General features: G+C 45.3%; 1 protein-coding gene across 2 annotated transcripts in view; it reads right to left on the bottom strand.

The window, feature by feature from the left end:
• Positions 1–236: 236 nt before the first annotated feature.
• Positions 237–11,266, bottom strand: part of Shisa9 (shisa family member 9) — a 293,765-nt gene continuing 282,735 nt past the window's right edge. For both annotated transcript variants that reach the window (XM_034507429.2, XM_034507430.2), the window contains one exon: positions 237–3,692. In XM_034507429.2, coding sequence (XP_034363320.1) covers positions 3,313–3,692 — 380 coding nt within the window. In that variant the 3' untranslated portion in view covers positions 237–3,312. The remainder of the gene's footprint in view (positions 3,693–11,266) is intronic.

Raw genomic sequence — 11,266 nt, 5'->3', positions numbered from 1 at the left:
GACGCAGCGATGTCATATGTAAAGACCCAGTTAGTTCTGACATGTGCATACTTACCAAAATGACTAAACAATACGTCTGGAAATCTCGTACACGTTGCTGAAAACCAGGAGCTTCCATCCCTGAGAGGACTGGTACTGTGAGCCTGGGAGAGTCAGTGCTGGGCAGTTACATTACGTTCCCAGGAGAAACTCCCACCAGCCTGAGGGGCTCCAGAAGCATGAGAAGACACCCTGAGCATCACATAGAATCAGTTTATTGCCAGGTAAGAAATTCATATTAATATAGTGAATACATATGTTTACAAATAAACATTCTTAGAAAACAAACAAATGTTTTTTTTCTTCATTGTAGGAAGTGTTATTGTATCATAAACTCTGCAGTGTGACAAGTGTTAACACAGGTTTACTTGCAGAACATATGGTTACTAAAATATTTGCACATAAAATATGCTCCATTTACACAAAAAAAACTGGGGGAGGTTAGATGGGAATTCCAGGCAGAGCCCAAGGCAGATGGAGGCTGAGACTCCAGGAAAGTGAGGGAAGCCATGATCTGGTCCCATAGAGTTAAAAATTGGGGGTCACATGGAAGGAGAGGAGAACAGTTGTATAATCTTACTCTTTCTCTTCAATTATTGTATAGGTCATGCTGTCTTTCAGTATCGTAATGTTTATGTACCTTCCCAAGAGGAAGGCAAAGAATAAACAGATATTCCCTGCTGATTGTCACTCCTCAGTCCAGTTCCCAAAGTCAAACAGAAAGCAATGAGGCAAGCACTATGTGAGCTGTCTATGGCCGCATTACTTGGGAAGCATACGCTACATGCTAGTGTCCAGACTGTATGTTGGAAGTCAAAATTACAATTGCAGACCAAGGATCCAAGTCTACTTGGATGAAGTCTACTTCAGAAAGGATGAGTAAGAGGTATACTAATAATGACTAGGGATCAAGAAAGACCTTTAAATTGGAGTTAGATGAAGGGGAGGTGAAGGGACTGGAGAGGGAAAAGTGAGCTAGAAGGGAGGAAACGATTGCAGAACTTGACCTGAAAAGAACCTCTCGGCTAAATCACCCCAGTATTTCTTGAAGTAGGGCTGTATGCCACTAGTACATGCAAACTGTATGTCACGAAGGCAGCATATGGATACAGGGCATGATTTAACATCAACTTTAAAAAAAGAGGAGTTTCTCTTCATCTGCTTTCTCCTTTACTGAATTATTCCAAGGACAAGCTCTTTATTGGGTACTGGTATCTTCAACTACACTAATGTCTTTTTGAGGGAGAAGAGAGCAGACCAGACCTTCATTTGAGTTTTGTCTTTGAGGCCAATATGTTTTCTATAATGTTTACTGTCTGTTCATGGCAATGGATGCTAGTGTTCTATATGTGATAAAGACAGGATGCTTCCCTCTTAAAACAACATGGGTTAAAAGCAAATGCATTTAGGTACCTATACTGTGATGATAATCCTTAGATGCTGATGTGTGCTAAGGGCATAACTAACTCACGTCAAAGAGAGATGTGCAAGAAAGCCGCTCATTCTTCCCTACGGAGAGTGCCAGGGTCTCAACATTCACTCTGACCTGACCTCTGTGTTATCCTTTTCTGCACCTCTTCTTATTTGGGAATTTATAGAGTTTGATATTTGCAGAATTTCCTCTGTAAATAAGAACAGAGTACTGTTTTTAAAAAACTGAAAAGGCTTGACTTAGGCCAGATTCCCCATGCTTCAGATGGGAGACAGCCCCAGAGAGAGCAGAGATATTGCCAGGCTCTTTTTACTTGCTTGGAATGTGGAAACCATCTGGTGTGCTGAGGCTGTGATACCAGAGAGTCTAGGCAGCAGAACGTCACATGGGATGCTCCAATTCTATTTCACTAGATTTTTACACCAAAGAAGCTGTGAGTTTTTAGAAGATTCCTGTTAATTAGCTAAGAGCTTCAGGGGATAGTTGCAGACTTTTCTCTCTAAACAAAACTCTCTTGCCTCTCCATGCACCTGTCTCTGCTTCCACTAAATGAGGGACTTTCAGGAGGACCCAATGACTGTTGGTTCTAGGAACCAATCTTTAAAGCAACTTTGGGAGAGTCCAGGTAAGAAAGGATGGCATGAAGGTGCCCCTGGAGGTAATCTGGTGGGAGGGTGGGAATCGGGGTATTCTTAGGTACCTCTGACATTGTAGCAACTCCTTCAAAGGGTGTTAATTGGCTGGGCTCACCTACAAAGGAAAGGCAGAACATCACTACTGCAGGAGAAACAGGAGGCAGGAAGGGTAAAGGAACAGAGGATGCACTTGGGAAACGAGACCATCACTTGAACAACAGCGACACAGTGAAGGCACCACCCACACTTGTGACATTTTTCACTCCAAAGCAGTTGAAGTTTGGCAGCAGTGTCAGCAGCACGCTGAAGGGGAAAGGGTAGTGGGGACAGACAGTTCATAGGACGGTTCTTGTCTTTGTTCCAGTTCTTGGAGATGACCCGGGAAGTGAAGGCTCCTTGGTGCCCATCTCACCTGCAGTTAACTCTCCAACTGCAAGTTCTCTAAGCCCCGGGCAAAATTAATATTCTGTGTGTTCATTTAATGTGTCACTTTAGAAGTTCATTCTTTATTATTCTCTGGGCCCTCTGGTCATCATAAAATCCTATCACTGCCAACACTGTGGTCCTTCAGGGACTTCTTTAGAATGTTCTTCCCTTTCCCATCATCGGCTTAGAGAAGATCTACTTGGTGGGGTTTGCTTTCAGCTTCGATGATATGCAGTGTTTCATTTGTGTACTGCTCAGGGTCTATGACTGCCTCACACTCCTCACTATTCTGCATTTGCATCACTTCTTGAGACTAGGAAATGCTTGCGACATGAGCAAATTCCTTCCCAAGCACTCTCAACCACCCTCTTCCTTCTACCAGGAAAGACGGAAGAGGGGGGACCCAGTGCGCTCCATGGGCAGTTTGTCTATATTGTGCTACTTATACATCTGTTATCATGGATTTCAGTTTTCTGTGGGGAAAAGGAAAATGAGCCCCCACAATTTGGGCCTGAAGCTGAAAGTTTCCCCTCTGTATTGCTGAATGTCCATGCTTCGGTCTCGCTCAGCTGCCTGCGGGAGCGTATTAGGCATGACCCAGGAAAAGCATGATTCCTTATCACGAGTAGGTCTGTGGTTGGTTCCTGTAGAACGGAGTATGTGTGTTTGCTGAGGGGTTGGGGGTGGAGGTGTACAGGACCAGAAAGGTGTAGGTGGGATGGTATTTTTTTGCCTCTCTCAGTTGAGTGTGGTCTCCAGGGTGCTCCCTGAAGTAAAAGCTCAGACAGTCACTTCTGTTTTGCTGTTAGTAATGAAGTATGGCTGTGTGGGTGGGAAGTGCTGGGTGCGAGTCCCCAAGGGGTCGCAAGAGCCTGACTCGGCTATGCCAAGCTTGCCCTTGTTGCCATAAGCCTGCCGCCGGAGAGACTGGTCACTGGGGTCCCAGGTCTTAAAGTTGGCAGTAGAGTTGTAGGCCAGGGGATGCGGGGGCATCTTGTTGGTGCGAGACTTCTGTCCGTTCTGCTGGGCAGGCCCATGCTCTGGGCTGAAGGCCCGAGGCTCATCTTCCACTCTTACAGGGTGCAAAGGGAGATTTCCCTTGGCAGCCAGCTCTGCCAGGTGCCTTCTCTTGGCGTAGAACTCATCATTGACCGTGTCAGCTGCACAGTGGGATGTGTTGATGGAGAAGAAGAGAGCAGAGACGGGGGAGAAAAAAAGAGAGAGTTAGGGAGTTAGGCAGGTCAACTTGAGAATTCTGCAAAAATATGGGGGGACAATCCAAACAAGACACAATTGGGACTCCACCTGGAACGAGACAGAGGCAAGCGTGACACCATGGCCTTCTCACAGTTCAGAGCAGAGCAGGAACAAGAGGTTTAAAGGTACCCCCCGTTAAACATGCCTAGACTACCCCAACTCAACACTTCTCTCACCAAAGCTCCACCTCATTTGCCGCTAACCCTGGCTTTTCTAACATTCAAGTGTTGTTTCTTAATTACTACAATAATAATCCTCACTAGAAAGCACTCTAACACTCAAGAACTGCAGTATCAGCTGATGGATAGATCCTCGTGTAGCCTCTCCTGACTTTTATGTGTATATGTTAGAGAGGACACGTGAAGGCAGACGTCAGCTTCAGATGTCTTTCTCAGTTACTCTTCATCTTGTTCTTTGAGGCAGGATCTCTCACTTTTCACCAGAACTCATAGATTCTGCCAGATGGCCAGCCACGGAACTTTAGTGATTTCCCTGTCTCCATTTCCCCAACGCTGAAAGTATGGGGGGAGGGGGATGCTCTATACCTGACCTTTTTATGTGGTTTCTAGGGCTCGCACTCAGGTCTCTGTGCTTGTTTAGACCACTTACCAACTGAGCCATTTCCCTACCCCTCTCCTGGATTTTTACTAGTTTCAATGATTGCTTCTACTTTGACTTTAAGCTTTACTTAGTATCATGCTCAGATCCCAGTTCGACTGCTGGCTACCTGCATAACTTTGCCTTGCTTAGGTTCCTCCACCACCCACTTCTGCATAAGGAACGTACTCAAAACAAAAAAAGTATATTCCACGATGTGGTGTGTGTGGAAGGCTAAGTGATCTGATGTGTAGTAAACACTCTGTGCACCTACCTTAAACCACCATTATTATCAAAACAGCATTAACTCCTAATACGGAACTTGCCGGAAGTAACTAACAACAGCTTAGTAACTACAAAATAGTTCATCAACCTTCAAAATTAATTGGCCCCCTTATTTATGAAAAGTTAAGCTATGTTAATGTTCTACTTAGCAAAATCCTGGTAATAAAAACAGCTACATGGGCTTGAGGAGCCAAGTAGTCAGGTACCCAGAACCATCCCTAAACATGTTTAATCAGAATCTCCAAAAGGCAAGCCCAGACACCATTTGTCTTTAAGTCTAGGCAATCAATCCTAATCCTCATCTGAGTTTGAGAACCCCAGGAGCATCCGTGCCCTCTATCACAGTGGCACACATAGTTTTTATAGAAAATTGAAGGGCAATGGCTTCCCAACTCACAATAGTATCCTCAACTGCCTCCTACCTGAAAGGCCTCTCCTTTCTAGGACCTCTCAGTGGTAAGATACCTTCTCAAGAGGTTCTTGTCATTGCTCCCATGCTACAGCTATTCAGCGCAGAGGACCACATCTGGTCACGAGGATGATGAAGTGCCTTTTCTGCTTCCCTCCCAGACATCTCTTACTGAAAACTCTCACTTACCCTCATTATGTGTCTGGCCATGACCTAGCAGGATTATTTTATACTCCAACTTCTCAGACCTTAGACTAAGCCCAAAGTCTGCTCAGAACATGGTTCAAAGGTTTCCATTTTGACAAGTAGAGAAAACTAATTATGAATGAGGCAATGGCTTCTCAGAAAATTCTAAAGAGAAGCCAGCATGGGAGCATTTGACTCTTGGTTGTCAGGGAAGATGGGTGGCTTCTACAGCTTCCTCCATTCCCAACCCCAGTTGGTCTCTTGGTGAACCTGGTATTGGAAGCACCTTGGGAAGTGAAGCTCAAAAAGTACATGGACTCTGAAACTAGATAGATACAGAGATGCCACTTAACACAACATACCTGTCTCCTTAGGATGAAATGAGGATAATATTAAAAACAGTCAGATTTATTATGAAGAATAAAGCACATGGGATACAGATGCTACAGAACAATAATTCCTATAGCACAATATAACTATTCAATACATATCTATTACCAACCTCTTGCCTTGCTGAAGTAGCACAGAATTACCATCAATATACACTTGAGTACTAATATAGTACTTGAGTACTAATTGTGTACCAGGCAACATAGTAGTCATGAAGTAGGCATCCATCAAAACCAATCTGCATTCTTTGTGGCTTTTTTGCTTCACCCTTCCCGCCATGTTAGTTGAGTGCCCAGTTACTTCATGAGATAATATATAGGAGATGAGTAGTGTCAGGGCAGTCTTCCATGAAGAAATTTTCTTCGAGTTGGGATCCAAAGGTGGTGGTGAGTAGCCAGATGAGAGAATCATCACCATATTGAAAGAGTGATCATGGTCCTCAGAAGCTCTTGCCATCAGGAGGCAAAGTCTACTGCATACCTTGAACCAGGTCTGTTATGTTGCTTGCTTTAACTAGATAGTAGCAGCTCCTGGGAGCAGCTGCTTGAACCCCATTCCATGGGAATCCCAGCTTCTTAACCTCGAGGATAAGAAACCCTCAGGCCTCCTACTCACACTCCACACATCCCACAGCTGTCCACTGAACAGATAACTAGTGAGACCATCATCCTGGAAAATACAGCAATAATCAGCCTGAGTAAGTGCTACCTAGAGCATCCCATCAAACCTGAAGTAGGCTCAGAAGCAGGAGCCTAGTAAATGGTAGCTATGCTGAGCCACGAAGTGTTGGAACCATCTGTAGGGTAGCACTTGATAGTTGATATACAGAAGCATTTCACAAAACCCTAAGGTGGGAAGGAGCATGGTTGCCTTGGGAAATTGAAACATCCAGGTGGCACAGAGAAGAAAGCAAAAGTATACCATTGTCATCCAGTGCTCCATAGGCAAGATTGTCTCATCTGTGCCTCCTGGTGTGTCTAACCACATCCCTCCATGGGACTCTGGGATGTTTTTAGAGAAGTGAAGTACAGACATAGCTTTAGTACCCAGGGATGGGACAGACACCTCAGAGGATGTGTTTACAATTATTTCAGCCACCCTCATTTGATAGTACAGGTTTCATGAAGACCCCCACCTCAACCCCGCATACACACACACACACACACACACACACACACACACACACACACACAGTATTTCTGGTTTCTTCTTTCTGAAGAAACCTGGACCACTACATGCAGTGTGGTCCCTGTTTTAATATATCACAAAGCATCTAGTAAAGGAAATAACAGATTCACTGAGCAGTCTTGTAAGCTCCATTAGCAAATGCATTACCCTAATCAGCCCCACCACCTCATGGGCAGATGGCTGAGAAGTCAACCAAGAAAACAGATGTTGTGCCCATTCAGCACCACTAGGACTCTCTGGTTTGAATTTTCTCTTTACCTGAAAAAGAAGGAAGGGACAAAGAAAAAGGTACTTTTCTTCCAATGAGCCTGATTGCCTTGAAGGAGCCAGGGCAGTAAAATAAAACGGCACCTTCCTCCATCTGTCCCTTTCTTAATTAGCAGAAGACACTTGCACAGGTGCAGGGCAGGATGGAACTCTGCATCTGTGAAAACTGTGTCACCACACTAACCAGCTTCCAAGACAAGCTGCACATCTGAAGACTCAGCAGGTGGCCCCCACCTACCTCCTTTCCATAGGCCAAAGGAATCCCCAGGAGGGCTTCTTACAACTTGCTTTCACCTGGTGATATTCATGAGCCTCTCCAGTGATGAGATGAGATTCACCTGGGGAGCGATGCTCCACACCAGTTTTCACCATTTCACCATGCCTTCTCTCTCTCTCTCTCTCTCTCTCTCTCTCTCTCTCTCTCTCTCTCTCTTTCCCTCCCTCCCCCCACCTTGGTTCAGTAGTATGATGAAATATAACAACTAATCTTTCCATAACACTTAAACACAGTGCTGGAGATTGGTTCTAATGCTTTAATTCAATCTGTGTGTCCAAACACTAAAGGTCCTTGTCCCCAATTGGTCTTTGGTTGGTTGATCAATAAAGATGCCAATAAAGATGGCTGGGCATGGGGTGGGACCCTTAGAGTTGTGCACAAGGACTCAGAGAGGAACAGGAGTGAATTTCCATGACTCAGGGTAGAAGGATGGGATGCAGGAGCAGCAGGAGATAAAGCCAACCAGGAATGTGAGATTTCAGGTAAGTGGCCACTGGCCACTTCCCCAACTGGGGTAGCAGAAGAAGGTTTGGGAGTGCCCAGCCTTTGAAGTAGACATTTTAAAAATAAGCTAATGCGTGTCTCTTTTATTCACAGATCCAAAGATAGCTCCTGGGCAGGCGTGTGATCCTCTGAGAGCACAAAGCAGTATAGCCAAAACTCTCCACTACAGCACAGGGTCTGCGTTCCTTGCAGCGGCCCCAAAGTGTGCATGACTGGACTCTTGATCTTTGTGCACACTCCTTTATGCCATACTTATGGAGACTCATTACCGGATGCATCTTCTCCCAAGGCTGCTGCAACAGGGTACCACAAACTGACTGACTTTAAACAACAGAAGTGAAATTTGTAGTTACCATGGTGGCAGAGCCATGTTTCCTCTCAAAGCTCTGCCCTTTCCACCTTTTGTTGGTTGCTGGCAGTTGGGGGCAATCATTGTCTCCTCTCTGTCTCTGTTTCTGTCTCTGTTTCTTTCTGTCTCTCTCTGTCTCTGTCTGTCTGTCCGTCTCTGTGTGTGCATGCGTGCATGTGTGTGTGTGTGTGTGTGTTTAGGTGTATCTCTTCTTGTATGGCCTCAGCTAATATATTAGTTTCCCACATTAATCCACTGGATTCTTATTTTAATCTGGTGACATTTAAAAAAATCCTTATTTGTATATGTGCTCACCACTCGAGCTTCTTTGTAGGCATGATCTAAGGGCACCATTCTACCCAGGATACATGGATTCTTTTCTATTCTTGAACACAGAAGTGCATCACTAAATTTCTAGCTGGTGCCCTTTGATGCTCTTCATCTTTTGCCCCTCTAACCAAAGCCTACTTCCTCCTAACAGCCTTCCTGCTGGCCCAAGGCCCATAGGCAGGCTGTTTCATTACCTGGTCATCCAATCCATGGCACAAAAGACTGAGGGGCTTGTTCTTTCCAGAGATTGAAGGACTGAAGGTCCAGTTAAGCATGTATGCCTCAGGCTGCTAAGGTAAAGTGTCTGCCTGAAAGTCTGCAGAGGCTTAGGCATTCATTAGCAGACACATTACAGGGAAAGTAGAATCGGGTTAAATGGATGCAGGAGGAGGTAAGTAGACTAGATCTAGTAGATTGCTGAGTGTTGCCATAGTCTGCTCCTCACTGCCCAGCTCTTATCAGTGGTACCTAGTGACAGCTCACCTCTACTGTGTGTGTGATCTCCTTCTGCCTCCTCACTGCCCCATCAGTGGTACTGAGTGATAGCTCTCCTTTATGCCCTTACTGTGTGTGCGTGATCTCCTCCACACACCTTTTTGCCTTCTCTTCCTTTTATTTACTCATCGTCTCAATTGAATTCTTTTTTGTCAGCTTTACACAAGCTAGAGTTATGTAAGAATCGGAACCTCAATTAAGAAAACGCCTCCATCAGATGACCTATAGGGAAGTCTGAAGGAACTGTCTTAATAATGATTAATATTAGAGGGCCACCATGTATGATACCAACTACAGCAGGTGGTCCTGGGCTGTATAAAAATGTCGGCTGAGCAAGTCGTGAAGAGCAAGCAAGCAAGAAGCAAGCAAGCAAGCAGTCCTCCGCTGTGGCCTCTGTTCCATTATCAGCAGCCACTTTCCAAGGCACGGAAGAGTCAAACTGTAGTTTCTGAATCCCACATGAAGCTCCTGAAAGCCACACCAGAACTGCAGTAGTGAATTTAGGGACATTGAAATGAAATATGAATTTCCATCCCTCCCTCCTTCCGGGCTACCATAATGTGAACTGCTCAGCTTTGCCCCTCTCCCCCTGCCAAAATGGACTGAAACTGTGAATTCAGGTATTTTCTCATAGAGATGAAAATTCTAACCAGCTGATGGCACCATTGAGAGATGTGGGAACCTTAGGAAGTAGAATTAGAACCCTCCCACCCACCAGGCTATAAACAGTGTTCCTCTACCTCATTCCTCCTCCCCCAACAGTCAGCCTTTGCATAGGTTCAAAGCAACAAGGCCTTGGCCTGAAAGAAACATCCAACACAAAAATAAACCCTTTCTCCCCCTTAAGTTGTTCCCTCAGGTGTTTTGTCACAGTGAGGGAAAGCTGAATACCATTGCTCTGCAAACTAACCAGCTCTGGCTATGCAAATCATGGTAACACAGCAGAAGGCCAGAGCTGCAAGTGGCGCCTGGCTCCCAGTTGACCACTAGAGCCAAAAGCTGCCCCATCTACTGGGACAATGATGTGCAGAGAAACACACATCTTTCACCTAAGCCACTGTATTTGTAGAGCTTCTCCATCATGTTAGGCAATATTTGCTTTAACTTCTATAAAAATGATTTCTGGGTCTCTGCCTTTTTTCCTCCCCCTTCACAAGCTAAACTAAAAGGTAAAAGGCGGATAGTTCAAGTTTTTCACTGCATCCTCTAGCCTTTGAAATGCATGCTGTAAAGCTATCCAGGTTCCCCAAGGCTGTCTCAGCAGGCAGGAATAAGAAAGGCTGAGGAGAGCTGATCTGTCTGAGGGCTGCTAAGCAGGGACACAGAGGAGATAAGATGTATCTTCATGGCAAATTAGTCCCATTTACTTGGTTCTGGGCCTTGAAAGGAGCAGGGATTGCATTTAAGCCAGGCCCTAATAACTCTTAAGGTATCTTGTTTTTCATCATGGAACACCGTATCTTTCTTGCAGCAAGCCTCTCTCTAAGAGAGGAAAAAGAACAAAAACGAAAGCAGAAAGTGCCATTCTGGAGAGTGTTCTTTTTCTGTCTTAACCCTGAAGGCCCCTGGCAGGAGGTCTTGCTGCCTTTGCTAGAGAAGACCCTGGAGCTGCCTGGCCTAGTAGGCTTTGCATCAAAGCTCTCCAGTCTGTAGCAGGAGCTGCTTTATTGTTGTTGAGGGTCTTCTGAAACGATGGGCCCTTTGTCTCTTCCCTTAGGCTGGTCTGGCTGTGCAGTCTGCATTTTCTGCAAGGTTGCTGAACAAAGGTGTTTGGGGCTCTGCTCCAGCCTGAGCTGACCACAGAGTCTCTGACTCAATCCAGCCTGGAGTGAACTGTGTCTGTTCACTACCTCCTCGTGTGTCTGGTATTGCTGCTACATAGACATAGTTTTTCTCAGAAACCTCCATGGTGTGGTTTGCCTTCTGGTCTACCTCCATGCTGCTTAAATGTTCAGGTGTGGGTTAACTAAAGTGGCTGAGGAGGAAAGGTCTTCGATCCTATACCCTGCACACACTGCCTGCCACTTCCCATCTTCCTACGATGATCTAAAGTCCACAATGGTGAGATTTGGGGTGCTTCGGTAGTTGAAGGAATTAGGGAACTTTTGCTCTTCTATTAGTGACTTTTCCCTATTCTCCATGCGACTTTGAAACTCCTCTGGGGTGGGTAGGGGTAAGGAAGAAAGAAAAAAGAAGAGAA

This window comes from Arvicanthis niloticus, chromosome 6 (assembly GCF_011762505.2).
Source record: "Arvicanthis niloticus isolate mArvNil1 chromosome 6, mArvNil1.pat.X, whole genome shotgun sequence".
Lineage (NCBI taxonomy): Eukaryota > Metazoa > Chordata > Mammalia > Rodentia > Muridae > Arvicanthis > Arvicanthis niloticus.
This window is presented reverse-complemented; position numbering and strand designations above follow the sequence as displayed.